General features: G+C 40.4%; 2 protein-coding genes across 5 annotated transcripts in view; one reads left to right on the top strand and one right to left on the bottom strand.

Moving 5' to 3' along the window:
- LOC109966499 (cytidine deaminase) overlaps positions 1–1900 on the bottom strand; it is a 2303-nt gene extending 403 nt beyond the window's left edge. The window contains 6 exon segments of the mRNA XM_074527659.1: positions 8–532; positions 535–591; positions 1035–1063; positions 1421–1486; positions 1489–1536; positions 1891–1900. Of these exon segments, the coding sequence (XP_074383760.1) occupies positions 476–532; positions 535–591; positions 1035–1063; positions 1421–1486; positions 1489–1536; positions 1891–1900 (267 nt within the window). The 3' untranslated portion in view covers positions 8–475.
- A 1468-nt stretch (positions 1901–3368) lies between these two features.
- tm4sf5 (transmembrane 4 L six family member 5) lies at positions 3369–10384 on the top strand. Of its 4 annotated transcripts, none has more exons than XR_002275774.1 (6): positions 3369–4165; positions 5480–5560; positions 5693–5835; positions 7268–7460; positions 8669–8844; positions 9871–10384. XR_002275774.1 is itself a non-coding variant. In XM_020611332.1 (6 exons), the coding sequence occupies exons 1-5, from the start codon at positions 3992–3994 to the stop codon at positions 8684–8686; spliced, it is 609 nt and encodes a 202-aa protein (XP_020466988.1). In that variant the 5' UTR covers positions 3369–3991; the 3' UTR covers positions 8687–8727; positions 9871–10384. The 4 variants fall into 4 exon arrangements, 3 of the variants coding, with proteins under 3 accessions (XP_020466988.1, XP_020466989.1, XP_020466987.1); XM_020611332.1 differs by having other exon boundaries at positions 8669–8727; XM_020611333.1 differs by lacking the exon at positions 8669–8844.
- Positions 10385–17789: the final 7405 nt, after the last annotated feature.

Raw genomic sequence — 17789 nt, 5'->3', positions numbered from 1 at the left:
AGAAAACCTTTATTCTTGGTCTTTTTAAAAGAGTTCAAACAATACATTTCTTCAATATTTTTTTCTGATAATACAAAGGCCATCAAAACAATTAATTTATTCACCTTATTTAGAATTTCTGGTTAGATAATACCCCCCCTAGCTTTTTTGTGTTCTTTGTCTTTCTTTCTTTTATTTGTTTCTATTCTGGTTCGGTGAATGTATTTTGAATACACTGTTATATCTTTGTATCTTTGGATGACAGTACTGTATTCTTCGTGTTGAATAAAGTTGAATAAAAAATCAAAAAAAAAAAAAAACTGCAACATCATTATCATTATCATTATCATCATCATCATTATTATTATCATAGGACATTTGACACCAAATATGCAGTGTTATTTCCTATAAAACAGATCAAAAGACTGTGTGTGCTGTCCAAGATAGTTTTCCCTCTAACTAAAATGATGTAATCTAAGAACATTGCTGGGCTTGTTCAGTACTCTGGGAAGTGTCCTGGGGAAAATGCTGGAGGCAACAATTCAGAGAGGCTGTGGTTTCTTTGTAAGATCCACCTGGCTTGATCAAGTACACAGTCCAGTCTGATCCAAACTGGTGAGAGTCAGATGCACAGTAATGAACAAGAAAATATCAACATGCAAATTGCAAGGTTTGTAGAAGGGTCACCAAGTTAAATATAGGACTTTTAAACACTTTTTTAAAACATGGTGGATAAAATATGAAAGCATGGCTAAAAAATATGGCCTACAATAATGTGTGTTATTGCATTTAGTGATGAGAGTTTTATCATCATAAGAGGAAAAAGATAAGAAAATCATATTTATCTAGAATATAATACCTCAGAATGATTATTTTATTTGCTGAGCCAAAGCAGCCTTTCATTATAAGAAAGCTATAACACTTCACTGTGCTAAGTTAATATCAGTGCGTAATTTCCTGTAAAAATAGAGTTGCTTCGGCTGTACACAACCACCAGCTGCTGTGATATCAGTAAGATGTTTTAAACAGGGAAACGTAATGATCCTAGTTTATACACTGTATGAGGCATTCTCCACATTACAGCCTGCAAATACACACATTCATAATCACGGGGTTCTTTCACAGTGCTGGAAGAAATTTAGCCTACATCATTAGTATTATTATTAGCAAAAAGCACTGATACATAAGCAGCATTTTACTGTTGTAACTGTTTGAGCTGAAGCTAGCTTTAATTACTTGACCAAACATAAATTGTAACTTTAGCTGTAAAAGTAATAGTAAAAAGTGAGCTACAATATTTCTTTCTGAAATGTATTGAAGTAAAAGTGAAGGACCTCAAAGTGGTCCTTAGAACATTTACTTGAAAAAGATGTGTCATTACTCCACCTTCAGTTTTCAGTTGTATATGAAAGAAGAGAGAAGTCACCTGTTGGGTTCTTACCTGTGATTATAGCGTCATCTGCTGTTAATATGGCAGCACCGACAGGAAACCGGCTGCAGGGGCAGTTTCCATGTCTCGGGCCTGCTGGCATGGTGAAACGAGCTCTTTAACTTTATCTACACATAAAACAAGCACCAGGATCAAACCAAGCTTGGCTCGTTAGCATTTGAAGATATGTCAAAAGTAATTACAAAGTTTGTAATGAAACCGGTTTGGAACTGATCCCACATGCTTAGTGGATTTTGAGAACAACGTATTTTCGCCCTTGAATCAGTTTTATACTTCTTACTGTGGCATACAGTAGTTGTAGTATCTGTTGGACACTGTCCCACTGAGCACAATCATTTTAAAATGCACCTTTTAAAAGATGCTGACACCTTCACTGACAACAGTGAACTGTATAGCACGTATACAGGTTGAACTATATATGGATCTTTCACTCCACATTAAAGCCTCTTTATTCTGTTTACAGTCCACCATGATTTATCATAGGCACCAAAATCCTAATTCAGTGATGTGTCTTGAATGGAAAGGAGGGGTGGCCCTCTATCTCTTTGTTCTCCCATCACACCTAAAATCACATCAGAGGACATTTCGATGTTACTGTGTGTTCACACAAAAGCACTACATTTAAATGAAATCAGTTTCTAAACTTTGCAGTAAACCTTTCATTACTTTTGAAGATTTTCAAACATTGTACTGAAGAACTTTGAACCCTTGTATTGGCACTTTAGTGCTCTCATCAATGGTCATCCTCTATGTGTTTATTCTTTATCACAGGTCTCTAGAAAATGAGATCTTCATCACAATGATACAAAATAAATGAATAAAATATAAAGGAATATTGTCTCGACTTTTTCAATCGACACCACTTTGATGCAGTTTTATAAAAAAGAAACATTATTGATTATTAACCTTTTTTTCAAAACATAGATTAAGTGTTCGCTCTGTGAAATATCAGAAATAATTAAAATGGTGACTCTAAATTGCCCCTAGGAGTGAGTGTGGTTGTCTGACATGCCAAAATCTTTGCAAAGGTTTTACATCTATTTAATAAACTTACTTGTTCTGCAATTATTACATTCTTTTGGGCCCTTATGAATGAGTTAATGTATGGGGGTGAAAACCATGATGCACAGAGTTATTAAACATGTCTAAAAGTAAGGGTGATAAAAGATTAGAAAGCTGTTTCTAAAATTCAGTGGGGAAGCCATTTGGGCCACCTTTCTTTTTTGTTATAGTCACGTATCTAGAGACTTCCTCCAAAAGAAGGGGAGAATCAGGCCACTGAGAATCAACTGACATAACCAGATGACAGACTGATTCAATCTGGAATAAAAAGAGGTGAAGTTGATCTCTTTGGGCTGAAATCTGCCCTGATCACCACCTTGAATCTTTCCCAGAGAAGGGAAGGAGACAATATCATTCTTATTAGTCTCAACAAATGCACTAATACAGTTGAATATATAATTACAAAATTCCTTACCAGCGAGTAAACCTGAGTTGAACCATCAACCTGGGGAGGACCTTGACACAGCAGGAAAAGCTAAGCAACCTGCTGCTCTGAAATCTGCTGAAAAATGTCTCCCCCTTTAAATTATTTTTCAGAAAAATTCAAATCAAGTGGAGTTAGATGGACATATTTGGAGTTATTTTACAATTAACAGTGTGATACTTAAATAGATAACTGAATTAATAAAAAAAAATTGGAGATGCAAATCATGGCAGATTTCAGAGCTGGGGGGTGGGGTGGTTTAAATCACGATGCCGGTCTTGTGTTGAATTTGGTCCCAGATGTTTCCCCCCATTAGAATTGTGTTTATAGTGAAGCTATAAAGTTTTCTCTTGTGGACATAGAGCACATGCAATTAGTTTAGAACTAGAATGATATATATATATATGACTGATATGTTGGCAGATACTAGCTTATTACAGATGCTGTTTCACTAGTAGGGACCTGCTAGGGGTCTGCCCCGCTCTCAGGTACTGGTGGACCCCCAAAACCTTCAAGAGAATCAAGGCAGACTGAATATTCCTGACGTCTTGAGGTGTGGACATAATGTAATTGATAAAGCTCTTAATAAGTTGCAGACCAAGCCCTTTTGTCTGTTTGCAAAAGGCCATAAATACAACATATGCACTGATATCATCCTCCGCAGGTATCAAAGGGCAACTAGCTTCCCCCTAAGGACACACACACACACCCACACATTCATACTCCCCTCTCCTTTTTTTGTTCTTTAGTTTGCTTAGGTTTAATATTTTTTATGTTCAACTTTGATATTTGAGGAGAATTTGTGTTGCAGAAGATTTTCATTTTTATCTGAAACCCATTAGAAGCTATAAAGGTCTGAAATCATTTTGTCAAATCAACACTCTGCCTTTGTTCCCTCCGTCCTTCCTGTTGTAACTATCAGTGGTTGTATTTGACTTTCGCAGTGCCAGCTATAAATGGTGAGCTGCTCAGTCTCATTGTCCTCCCTGTTTTATTTGGCCTACCTTCTGATAGTTACAGTCAGAGGGAAATAGGAAAACCAGAGAAAGGACCCAAAAGATAAAAAGGGTAAGACCATGTGTTGTACGGGGAAGTGTGCCCGCTTGGTGGGCCTGATCCTGCTGCCTACAGCCTTCATCTGCATGATCGCCAACCTGTTACTGTTCTTCCCCGACGCGGAGCAGCTGGGAGTCAGTCAGATCTCCTTCCAGGTCTGGCTCATGGGGGGAATCATAGGAGGAGGCCTCTTCGTGAGTATTAGACTATGATACTTGTACTTGCAGTGGCTCGTTTGATCTTTTATTGTGTTTCATTGGATTTTTAAGCCTTGTATAAACCTGTAAAGGTTTTATTGACTTTTACAATTTTGGAAGAATAACTACAGGACTATTTTTAGAAGCACAGCAGAGTGCTGTCATGGGATTTTATTGGATTACTTTATTTGTGACTGTATTTGCGTATATTTACATACATCTAAGAGCCTTCATGGGTTAGACATCGTACCTGTAAGTGGAGGGTCATTGTTTAAAGCAAAGTTGTAACTCGCAAAAAAACAGAAGTCACTATTTTTGTTAAAACTATTCTTACATATAAACATATTTCAGGCTGAATTACAGGAAAAGATACACGTCCATGTATGCAGAAAATTGAGATGTTTGTTTTTAATAGTAATTCAAAAAGATAAAATTAAACGTTAAACTCAAATCAACCTTTTAAGAATCATGGAAACAAGTAGAATAACATTTACTTAAGTGCTACACACATTTATACTTTTAATCCACTAGAGTCAGAAAGATATAGTATATTGTACTAAATTTACACTACAAATTAAAATGCTATAAAGAAATATACAATGAATTTATGTTACAGTATATTGTTACCGATTAATATACAGAAAACATATAAATACTACTGTATAATGTATAACAGTATTCTTATCTTGTACTGACTACTTTTATTTTTGATACTTTTGGTACATTTTGCTGTCACCACTGTACATGTGTCAGAGTGTCTTGAAAAACATGTACTATAAGGAAAAGGTTTAAAAATACTTGACACCACTGAGGATTGAGACATCTCCTGTACTTCCTCAGCAATATCAAACACACACACACACGGATCTGAATCTATGTTCTTCCACAACACTGACTTGACAGTTGAACCGTTTACAGGGTCAAGAAATGGTTTGAAAATATTTAATCTAAAAACTAAATCAATCAGAGAGACCTTTGAGCCTCATGAAAGGACATATCTTTATCACCATGATATTACAGTGAGGAAGTGCGACTTTTTTCTGTTCCCACTCTTGAAGTGGGTGGATGTCACTGGTATGAGAGAGTGAAACTCGACTCATACAAATATTTGGTTAAAGAGATACCGCTAGACAACACACACAGACACACACATACTATATAAATTAATCAAATGTGTAGGTAGACTTCTGTGTACCTGTAGGCACAAACACACACTACATCTACACAATAAATACCTTTAACACAGGACTGCAAAATATATAAAGTGGGACATAAAAATTGAGGTTGTGTTTTATTTTGGCAATTTTCCAGATACTGTGCCCAAGCTGTTCGGCTATCAGAGCTGGGGGCAAGGGTTGCTGTGGAAAAGGTTGCTGTGGTAACCGTTGCCGGGTGAGTAAGTAAGCAAAAACAAAAAAAGGGAGAGCACTGCTCTAGGGCTATAGTTGCCACTAATGTCTGTTCTTAGCAACTTCTCATAAATAACAATTAAAATGATAATGTGGGTTCCTACCTCTCCTTTAGATGCTGAATTCAGTCTTCTCCTCTGCCTTTGGCCTGGCTGGAGCACTTTACTGCCTCAGTGTAGCCTCAACTGGTCTGGCTATTGGACCCAAGTGTCAGCTGGCTGATGGCGGATGGAAATACCCCTTTGAAAACTTTGGGACGTGAGTGTTTCTCCCATTGTCGCTCATTTAAATTTCCTCAGGCACGCTTTTCAGTGCAACAGTAGAACAACTCCAGCAGACAAATACAGTATCCTGCATTCAAATCTCTCAAATCTCCTGCTGTAGTTCTTCCTTGTTCTTTAAGGTATACTGCTGTGTATGTTCTTCTCCCTTATCTCTGAGTTATTTTCTCATCAGCTAACACCCACTTTATTAGGTACACCTGTACAGTTGTATGTACTTCAGTGCAACTCTTGTGCCTTAACGTCTGTGTTTATGAAGCTCAAAATGTTTCCGTTTTTGGTGAAATTGTCATAAAAAGGTATTAATTATATGTTTATTATTGAGGTCATGTGTTGTACTGAACCACATTATATTCAGAGGTGTTCCTAATATTCGGACCCTGTATGTAGCTGGGGAGGACACAAATATAGAAACACCTCTGAATATAAAGTGGTCCAGTACAACACCACCTTTAACTATGACCTCAGGAATAAACATATAATTGAATTTATAGATTTATGACAATTTCACTATAAACTGAAATACATATAATGGCACAGGTGTACCTAATAAAGGGACTGAGTGTATATTTGACTGAGAAGATGAAGAGATTCAGTTCATTATTTAAAATATAAATACATGTAATACTCTTCAAATCCAGTAGGTGGCAGACTGAACCTGTCCTTTGTCTGATGAGTAAGTTCAGAAAAAGCTACCACTCTTCTTTTAGACTCAGCTCATATTTAAAAAAACAAAAACAAAACAGTCATGTAAACCCTTACTAATGCTTGGAGAGTAACTGTTGTTCAGCTTGATCAGAGGTCACATTAAGCTACAGATTAGCTTCATCTAGCACATCCTTTGTCTCCTTGTTAGCCCAAAAAAATAATGTTTTAAAATAAAGCCAACACCAAGTGATGCTTAAATGTTAATCAAGTGGCACCAGTGAAGTATTTTATACAAGCCTGGGCAGGTACGGTTTAACCACCTGACAGGGCTGATTGGGGCAGTGGTTAATAAATACGAGCATGGTGTTAATATGTAGACTAAAGCTGCCCACAATGACAGCTGCTTAAAGGGCACCCGTGTTTACAGGGTGGGAACCAAGCTCGATAACACCATGCACGTTGGGATATTAATATTTGACCTCAGCTTGTTCTTCTTTCAGCAAACTTCAGTTTCCCTTTCAGGTCTAAGTGTATAGATGGGATTGTAATGCAATTAACTGGGCATCAAAGGCCACATGCAGTGCTTGTGTTACCAAGATGGAATGAAGCCTGTGTGGCCTCCATCCAGCAAAGTTCTTATTTCCATTTACCTCCCTAGTGACAGTTTTCCTCAACCCAGTCATTTCTTTCATCCTGCACCTCTAACTTGACCTGCTTCACACATTTTCATCATTGCTGTGTGTGTTTATTCTCCCTTGCAGGGGTAACACCAGCTACCTTATAAACCAAACTCTGTGGTCAGTCTGCGATTACCCTAAAAACGCAGTGATGTGGCACGTCGTCCTGTTCTCCATTCTGCTGGCTATGAGTGTGCTGCAGGTGGTGCTCTGCGGCATCCAAGTAGTCAACGGTTGCTTGGGATGCATCTGCGGGGACTGTCGTGACAGCAAAGATGTAGGTGACCAAATCCTGAAACTCTACCTGTAAAAAAGTAAACCGAGTTAGGAGAGGAAGAGAGGACGCATGAGGTTTTTTGAAATCATACAGTGGATTGTGAACACTTTTTCTGAGCTTTTCTGTGTTGCGAAAGTTACACAGAAAATCTGCAGTGATTATAAAAGGGGGAAGCAATTAAGTTTTAAACAATCTGATCAAACTGGACCACAACAACATGAACAAGTGTGTTCTGTTGCTTCAGTCCTGTTTTGATTGCTGTGCTGGGTTTCTGTCAAATCTGGCATTGATAGAAAACAGGAAAGGAAAACAGGTTTGTAGTTTTTATTCTGTGCTGTAATATGTGTGCAAGGAAGAGAGTAATTTAGTTGTTATGGGATTGTTGAAATTGTTGTGCCACTAAACAGGAAAATGGCTCTCACCGGTGAGAGGAACTGCACTCATTTGAGATCACATCTGGTTGTTTTTACACTATTGTATCAATTAAACAAAATATTACATTTAATTTTAATGCAATCAGTGACTGTAAACACTTATCAAAATACAGACATAGCTCCCAGAAGTGAAGCCACTGCCCCCTGGTGGCTGGTTTCGGTATAGGTCATAAATCCCTCCCTCCATGTTAGTGGATGGGACATGAGCCACACTAAAAACTTTTAAGTACAAATCAAATACATTTTTCCCAGAGGTCACTTCTGAGGTCTTTCGTGGATATTATCACACTGATGTTTGTACAAATGGTTATTTTTCTAGTACGTTTGTTTTTAATGAGTTATTTGATGATATAAAAAGCTTTGACTGACAGTCTAATGCTGTCACTCCACTTCTGGTCGCTACTGCGCAGGGTCTGGTTGCAAAAATGCAAGATGGCAGCCACAGTATTCACAATGTTTTGGCTTAATTTTTGCACAGCAGACAGAAGTGGTGACGCCATGTCCATCATATACACAGTATGTCAGTGGCTTGAATGGCAATATCTACACAAGCTGAAGATTAAGCTCAGATTTTGCACATGTCTGAACATATTTTGCTGATACATGTTGGTAAGATACTGTGTTTATGTACATAAATGATGAAAAGTGAATTAGGCAGCATTCACCACACAGGATTCTCAAACACTGTAGTATCCAAAACCATTTTCTCACATTCTCAGAACTCACTGTCTGAAACATGGACTAAACTAGAATGTGACTTCTGTCCTGTTGCAGGATGAGGATGGACTGTAAACATGAAGACCATCATTCTGCTGTAACCTGGCTCCACAAGGGTCAGGAGGCATTTCTGCATTTCACTGGATTTGTCGAGGTCTCAATGAAGGATCCTGGGATTTTCTTTTGATGCTCAGTGTCCAAAGCTTTACTCCATTTCTGTGTGCATTTTTATGGTTTGTGTGCACTGCCTGTCCTATTTTTGTTTGACTTCTTCATTAACATAATTACTGAATCACTAAATCGTTTCCATAGTGAAAACTCCTCAGGGGATCAATATGGATCAACATATAATTGTAAATAGCTTTTTATATTTGAATGAATGTGATGGTAAACTAAGACGAATAAAAAAAAAAAATCACATTAAGCACTATTTTAAGTAATTTGTGCATTATTGGTGAAATGTCTCAAGAAAAGTTTGTTCCTCCCTTTACATACACCTCGGCACTAAACATGTCATCCACTAACTGGTTATCCAGTGGAAGGACGTCTCCACAGTTGCTACTGGGACGTTTGTAGCGGTCTGCCAGATCTAACAGGGTCACTGGGGTCAAAGATCCAAACACCCCCTGTGGACACCGTGACCACTGCAGCTGTGTAAATGGTGCACACTCTGTATCCGCGCCTGTTAGCAACAGTACAAATTAAGCTCAAGGCTCATAATCTTTTGTTGCTCTGGAGCAGTTTTGCTGTAATTGTTACCTCACTTTCAAGTTAGAAGGGGGGGGGAGATGTGTAGGAAAAAGGCCTGTGCCCAACACTGTAGCCATCTTAGCTAACTGACTGGCCAATATTATGCAGCTCTCTTATATAATACACAGCACAAAGCGAGGAAGGAGCATAAGTGAAAGGAATTTGGAATAAAAGAATGGTGGGACAAAGGGAGGGAAATGGGAAGGGCGCCCGTTCTCAGCCACTTCTCATGCAAATCGTAGCCATACTGACCGAATCCAAGAAGGCATAGAGAAGTACCATTTAATGGTGATGTCAGTGCACACATGCTCTGGGCGAGACTAAATATACAGAGAAGTGTTCCCTCAAAAAAGAGGAGGGGAACAAAACAGAACACTGTTGTTGGAATTCCAGACTCTGTTATATTCACACTGTGCACTAATTTAGACCCTGCAGTGAGGCCAGTATTTAGAGACGTACCCCCTCCCCAAAAATGAGCCCTTCCTTTCTGCTTTATCCCTTCTTTTCAGGCTTGACGGACACAGGACAATGAAGCAGAACTGGCCGGATTGGACCAGAACAGAATTCAGACAGAGCGGAACAGCAGATTATGGGAGAAGATGATAATATTATATAAGTTAAGCGACTGCTAGTAAAATTCATATCTGTGTTACTCTTTCGCTTCACACATTCACAGCCACAGCCTCATGTTGTAACCGCTGACCGCACAATTTCAACTCAGACACACATAAACTGGTAAGTCAGCAGTGTCCACCGCCCAATAATTATGTCAACCACACCATGAATGACCCAGGCTGAGCCACACAGTAGATCTGTGAGCAAATCAACATCATCAGTGTGTCCAAACGTGAACTACGTGTGTTTGTTTTTTCATTTGTCCTTAAGTGTTTTAACATTGGTTGCTTTTGACTGTATAAATAAACAGTGTTCTTTTATTAATGTTGCCATTTCGATCTATAGAACTTTGTCTTTTCTTGACTTTCTGCCAAGGTTACTTACAGATGCTGACAACATTTCTGGCACTAAAATCATAAAATCCAAAGACATGACATTTACATTCAGACTACACATTATAATTAAGATATAATATTACCTTTTTGCATCATAACTTAATGGTGTTTACATTTATGGCAGTGGATTTTGGGATAAAATAATCAATACAAAAACTCATTAAATGCAAACATGTTTACATGTTTTGAAATTTGCCAGCCAGCCTGAAAAATGTCAACCCTTCATACAATACCCTCTCTGCTTTTGTAATATTTGAATAAATGAACAATCAAAAGGATTTTAGTCTTCTGGTGACACTTTTTATGTCAAATTAGTTACTCTGAAAAAGTATTAGAGCAAACAGGCTGCAGGGGAGACGTCTGCTGCCGTTTGCTCTCGGTGTATCTTTACTCACATCTAGGATCAGCTCATTCGTTTTGTATTTAGGATACAAGCTTCCCTACGCACTTAACACTGAGAACAAACATGTAGCTACAGGAATTTCTCTGGCTGATGTAAAAATGGCATACAAAGGAAGCATGAGACATAATGTACACAGCCAGCAGGCTGAGGAGAACACAGGAGGGTGACAGCGGCTGAAACCAGCTGTGAGCAACCTCCGCCAGTTCGTCCCAGCCCCTCCAGAAGCATGTACAGCATCAGAAATCTGGGTGTGGGAATGTCTGGTGGTCTGAAGGAACAAGGAGGAGGGAGGGGACAAGAGAGGAAAACAGGGACTTGGGGTGGGGAGCACAGAGGACTATACTGGTTTGATCCTGCAATGACTTGATTTTAGTTAGTTTACAGAACATTTCAGTTTGTCTCTGATTTGTTTTTCCTTGAAATATTACCACTATCAAAGCCATAGAGTAACTTAATGCCTGGAGACATTTTAGCATCTGTCCTGTTTGGTTTTCAGAGGCAAGACATGAACTGTAAAATGGATAATGGATGTGTTTTACTTCAGACTGAGTATCGTTTCTTTATTTTGGAATGGGAAGGTTTACTTTCAGTCCATCTGAATTTGACTCCTACTATTCCTGTCTCTCTACTAGATGGATTAAATAGACCAGCTGAAGGTGTCTGATGTCACTTTGGCCCTTGAGGCCAATAGGGCAGTGGGAGTGGTGCTGTTGCTGTGATATCTGAGCCTACGTGGGCTCACAGGAAGCTACTGTGCTACCTCACTTTCATGTCGGGGCCACCAGTAGACTGGCTGGAGCACTTGTCACCTTACAAGGAGAGGTATGGGCATGTGAATGCATGGAGGAGACTCCACGGGGAGACCACTTGTCTTTCTGTGAAGGCATGACAAAAACAACAGTGCAAGTTCTGAATCTGCTACACAGAAAGAAGCCTGCGGATGTTTCATACACATCCACAATTCCTAGCTGAGAATAACATGAGCACTGGGGAAGGTTAGGCCACTTAGAATAGAAGACTAATAGCAATATGTCTGTACCTGAAATCAAATCTTTTTCTTGTTTGATGCCTTTAAATTTATCCTTAATTCAAAACTACTGCCCAATGTCTGTCCTTGACATACATCCACAGGTGTAAATCTGTTCATGTGAGTGTGCACATGCACGTCTTTGTGGGTAAGACTGGACATTCTCACAGACAGCAGAGATGTGAAAGCTGCACCAGCTGCAGTTTGAACCTATCATTACCACTGACAGATTCAGTACATCTCTTGCTGCCTCTCTAGCTTCTGCTCCCTGTGCAACCACATTTAGTTTTTATATTCACTTGTACAAGGATATGAATAACTCTTTAATCAGTATTATGACTATGTTTGATGAGGCAGCATGTGTGTCACAGTCACCTTGCTCTGGTTACAACCTGTGCTTATCCCTCATTTGATTACACATACTGCACCAACTTGACGTTCCCATATTAATCGAATGGCAGAATGTCTCATCCACTCATGGGTAAGTGCCTGTTGCAGTGGGCGGTACAGGATCAGCTTTAGAAATGTGCCTGCTGCTGCACAGACTGTTTCCTGGGTGATTTGTGATCGGAAGGCTCAGAATCACTCTGAGAACTCGTCTGGGTAAATTTCCACTAGGCCAGATCCCTGCAGACAGTGAGCTGCCCCCAGTGAGACAGAAAACAAACAGCAATAAACCATCTAATGGGCCAAGAACGGCCAAGCCTTTCTCTGTCCTTCACTCTGGATCTGTCTTTATGAAGCGTCTTCAGACCCGTGTGCACAGTCAAGTTTTGCAGGTTTCTCTTGACAACATGACAAATGCTCACTGGAAAGCTGGGAGATTCTGGAAATGCCTGTACGATATATTTCATACTGCATATTCTGTACAACAAACATGGCGCTGTGGATGGCTGCCTTCGTAGTGCACTCTTTCATGTGTTTATTGTTTTTCCTCGTTCTCTCAGTCTTCTGCTTCTCATAGAAGTCAGGACAGAATCATGTACAGACGGGCCAGGAACAGACCTCCAAAGTGGGCGCACTGTAGTGCAAACAAACTCAAAACCTGTGATATGTGTTAAACAGCTTCACACATGACGTTTCTGCCATTACAACTGATTCCATATAAATTATGTACATTTTCCAAGTTTTAACCAGCTGTTAACCTACACAAATGCATTTAATAAAATAACACAGTTCAAACAATGCTACCAGCTGTTGACAGTGACCTCTGACCTCTCCAAACTGAACCAAGAGGAAAGAAAAATGTCCTTACCTGAGGTGAAAAGTCGATCAGTGCTTTTTGACCATTGTCTGAGATCAAATCACCTGCGTTCAGGCTTTTAGTGAGTGATTTTATAGACACACAAGACATTTATCAGTCATTACTTGCAAGGAGAAGCTAATTATAGGTACATCACGAGCTATTGCTCAATAAATCTTGTGTTATATTTATCAAATATGTGCATAAGATAAAGGCAAAACAAAGGAGCACATGCAGAAGGAAGTAGGTATCTAGGATGGGAGAAAGGCAGCAAATGAGGAAAGGAGCTCAGAGGGAGGGGAGAAAGCGGGCGTGCCTGTTCAGTCACCACGCTCCTGGGATTAGCTATTTAAAGTTCAGTTAATCCGCGCCACGGAAACGTTTCCAAGCCACCGAGCAGGACGCACGGGGAGGTAGCCTACAATTCAGGACGCGCACAACCGAAGACGCACTGTTGTGGCTGGAAATTTATAAAGACCATCCAGGATTCATTCCCTGTCTGTCGTTTTCACTCTTATTTCACCAGGTGGGTGAATGTAATTTAACCTCTTTAAACCTCAATCCAAGTTTTTTTTTATCACAATGCAGCTTTGGCTGTACATCAAGATTTCGAAATAAAGCGCAGAGATAAATATAAAACAGGCTAAAGGCTTCTCTTATCAAAGCAGTTTAAGTGTAAGGGTTGCTCTACTGGAGCAGGGGGTGTGTCCGTGGGGAGGTAGCCGAGCATGAACATGCCTGTTTGGTATTTCGAGAGCCTTTTTTGGGTTAGTGCCAGAGGAAACCACTTGTCAAACGCTGTCGTGCACGATAGAACAGGGTCCCCTACTGTTCCGGTTCAACTGGTATCGTTATATCAGAGTTCATGAGCAAGTTAAACATCTTGAGCTTCTCACCCGAAGGTGTTTACGCCAAAATGTGGACACAGTGGATACTTCCACTTCCCGATAACAAGCGGGTTTTCGTGGAGACGGGGATGCGATAAGTGGCGCGTGTGCACTTTTCATTCAGCCGTTCACCTGCACGCGCACAGAGGCCTCCACCTCGTGCACGAGCTCTTAAATGAATCAGGCAGGTTTGTTAAAAGGTTCAAAGTGTGTCATTTCGGGTCATCAGCTGTCACGTTTGAGAGACATTTTACGCCGAATAAGACGTAAAGGTGCAAACATGTCTAATAGGTTGTTCACGTTTTGTATGTCAAAGCAGTACAGTAACTGTAGAAATGACAGCTTGTTGGATGCTTCTGTTGGTGTATATCCTTCTCTAGTCTATAACAGATGCACACTTGCAGGTATACACTCACACAGTGTGAGTCCTCCAGCCTGGCAGTCTGGGGATTCACTGGAAACGGGAGAGTTTGGTGGAAATATGGATTCTGGCATCACATTACTGCATGCACATGTGCTCTGCTGCTTGCATTAACATTGTTTGCAAAGCAGATAAGGAGCAGAGTACAGACTGAGGGGAGCAGATGGGGGTTATAAAAGTCCAACTGTGTAAAATGGAAACGTATGTAGAGATAATGTTCAGTAAACACATTTGCAGTAAGGAGATGACGCGTGCAAATAATGAAAACCTTGCAAAGTGTGACACAGCTGAGAACTCGTGAGCCACAAGTCACTGGCTAATTGTTTCACTGGAGGGATTGTGCAACGCTCAGCTTCATCAGCAGGTAACTGGTGATTGAACCGAGCAAAACGACTATCTCTGGGCTGCATATCATCCACATCGGCTGCCTGCAAGTTGGAGCCTCTAGTTAGAGGGAAAACAAGGAGAAAGAGGTCAGAACACAAGCTGAGTGTAGTGTCTCCCCTTTTGCTCACATATGTCTTTGTACTGAAGTCTTGCTTTTATAATTTCTTAATCGCTCTCCTTCATCTTCTCCACCTCCTACTCTTTATCCTGTTATTTCCTATCTACTTTATCTTTCTGTGGTCAGTGTGTCTCTGTGCGTGTCTGCTATCTTGAGTTTGTTTCCCTCCTCCAGACTCCCAGGCTGCTGGGAGCTGCCAGACTCCTACAATTAATCATGATCTTGGTCCAAAATTCCTCACCACTGACCAGGGCCTTGATATGGTCCTGTTTACTCTACTTTCCACATTAGTATTGATGAGTCATTAATTCTCAAAGAATATACAATCTATGTACAAGCGTAATAAAATTAGGTGGGGCTAAATCAGGTCAGTCCCTGTTCTGTCATCTTGACAATTTGTACCAAACAAACTGCTTCACCGTAAGGAACTCACTGTGTCTGCTAAATGTGCTAGGATTTCAGAGCCACACCTGAGTGAAACAGAGAGGGGAGATGCATTAGTTGGTCCAGAAATGCAGGACAAGTGAGAATTTGTCCAAAGCAGAGCCTGTGAAATTATAGTTTTCCCTGTGGCTTGTTGACAGTGCGCTGACTGTGCATATGTGTGAGCTGTCACGTCTCCATGCCTCTCGACGAACCAGCAGTAAACAGTGAAAAAGATGTTGGCCCAAGACTGCCCTGCTTTATGATGCAATCGCATCGCACCGTTTGTCATCAGATATCCAAGTCTTTGATTCGCGATTAATGAACAATGGGGCACAGTGAATTATCTCGCGTTGGTTTTCCAATCAGGCTGACAAAGTAAGCAGTTTATTTCAGACACTGCCTGGACGAGGAAGTTTTAAAGAAAATCAATGTAAGACTCCAGGTTTTTGGTAATGATCTCATACACAACCTTGAATATTCTAATATGAAGTCATATCAATAAATAGCTATTTGTAACTACAAATAGTTTAAAGGCCCCTGCCCCTTCTACATACACCACAAGACCCCAGGCTCCTTGTGGTCCTTGTTGTATCTCTTGGCAGTTATTTTGTGTCCGACTGCTCTGTTTGTCTTTTGTTTTGCAACTCTTTTTGGTTGGACCACCCCTCCGACTCAGGTCTACAGTACAGTGCCTGCGGTGGAAGAGCTGTATATTCAAAGGCTATTCTAGGTCCAGATAAGAAAGGTCGAGGCTGAGTGGAACTGTAGGGTCAAACAATGAGCAGCAGCTACAGTTCTGAGTCCTGCTTAACTGTGCAGGGTTAACATTAACATATCTGCCTGATGCCTCCTATGCCATGGTTGTCAGAAGGTGTATGAACTTCTCTGGTTGTGTAGCCTAACTGACGTCCTTTTCTGGGATTAAAAGGTGTGCAGGATGACTGTGATAATGATGGCACTGTGAATGCAGACTGGCCGTTCAGTGATAGGCTTACATTAGGCTATCATATCGCTGAAGTGCTGGGTCATGATTCCATTAGACTGACTTGACAAAGGGACAAGGAGCTGTCAGCAGGCTTGGACACTCAGGTTTGCTGTCGCTGCAATAAGGCAGCATCAGTCTGAGCTGTAGCACAAGTGGAAAATGTTATTTATTAAATAGACTGTTGGCTTAATGGTTTTAACTCTCTCTTCAAGCACAAGTTTAATTTTTGCATTTTTAAAAACCTTTTTTGCTGCCCATTTTATATTCATGTCTCTGTTCCCTCCTCTTCACCTACAGACCTCTGTCATGGGCGTGAAGATGCTGCAGTGTTTTCCTTTTCAGAGACGCTCCAAAGACCGCTGCAAGAGCAAACAGTGCACCCCAGTGGCAGGTGAGTCGTAACTACCGAAGAAAACTAATGATGTTGATTTGAAATGTTGTCATTTACATATGCACACTATCATTTAGTTCCCGTGGAGGAGGCGAAGCCACGTCTGTCTTCCACGACATCCTGTGGTAGTGACAATGAAGGACCAGCGAGCCCCAGCCAGACCTCCCAAATCTATTTCTCCACTAAGGCCAAGCTGTCCTTCAGACACCAGCTGGACAGCAACATCAACGCAGTGGATGCCACCTACTGAAGAGGAGATCCCATTTCCCCACTCGTGCTCGGAGCCTGTGTTGCGGACCTGGGACCATGACAGCTGAGCAAAAGCACATGACGTCACCTTCAGGTGCAATCAACAGTAGTTGTGCACAGCTGCAGTTTGCATTTTAACCTCCAGTTCCCTTGTGCCTACAAAGAATCCACAATGATTAATCAGATTCAGCAAGGTACAGAGAAAACGGACTGGGTTTTCAGTCTCTGTGTGATAAGATTTCAGAAGACTAAACGGTGGATCCACACTGATGAAAGAGAAGACGGGATAAAAACATGTTTACAGCATCCACTACCAACCGGTGCATTATTTCTTCTCTTTCTTTTCTGACAACCTTTGTAGATTTTTTTTCAGTTTGCTAAGTATATTATGGCCCATATTAAATAGGAGGCTTTCACACAGCAGGATGAGGGCGTTGGCAAAGTGATGAAAACCTTGAGCTAAACCTTGTCATTAACATGAATCGGATTTCTAACCTAATGTTGACGCTACTTACAGCCAGGACTGGGCTCACTTTCTAACTTTGCTCTGACACAAAACACTGCACTTTAACAGTAAAATACTACAATAGAGAAAAGAATGGGCTCTTGTTAAGAAAAAGGTATTTATCCTAATCCTAGCACAAATACAAAAGGGTCATGTTGTCTGTAATATTTCCAGACCAGGTTTGCGGATATTCAGCAGCTGTTTTTGAATTCGTCATTCACACCTGGCTGCAGCTGATTCCATATTTTTGTCTTTAATTTGTTTCACTATTATTTTTTTCACTCATGCATTTGATATTAAAATGTGCTGACTTTTAACAGACTAATTCTAACTACAGTCTTTTAATGATTTACATGGTTCTGTATTTGAACAGTTT

The sequence above is a fragment of the Monopterus albus genome, unplaced genomic scaffold, assembly GCF_001952655.1.
Source record: "Monopterus albus unplaced genomic scaffold, M_albus_1.0 scaffold112.1, whole genome shotgun sequence".
NCBI lineage: Eukaryota > Metazoa > Chordata > Actinopteri > Synbranchiformes > Synbranchidae > Monopterus > Monopterus albus.
Note: the sequence above shows the minus strand (reverse complement) of the source record. Positions and strands in the feature narration are given on the sequence as shown.

Excerpts from the sequence above, each read along its gene's own strand:
- tm4sf5 (XM_020611332.1), top strand. The coding sequence starts at position 3,992 with ATGTGTTGTACGGGGAAGTGTGCCCGCTTGGTGGGCCTGATCCTGCTG. Across the intron at positions 4,166-5,479 it reads TCATAGGAGGAGGCCTCTTC|ATACTGTGCCCAAGCTGTTC; the intron begins GTGAGTATTAGA and ends GCAATTTTCCAG. Across the intron at positions 5,561-5,692 it reads GCTGTGGTAACCGTTGCCGG|ATGCTGAATTCAGTCTTCTC; the intron begins GTGAGTAAGTAA and ends CCTCTCCTTTAG.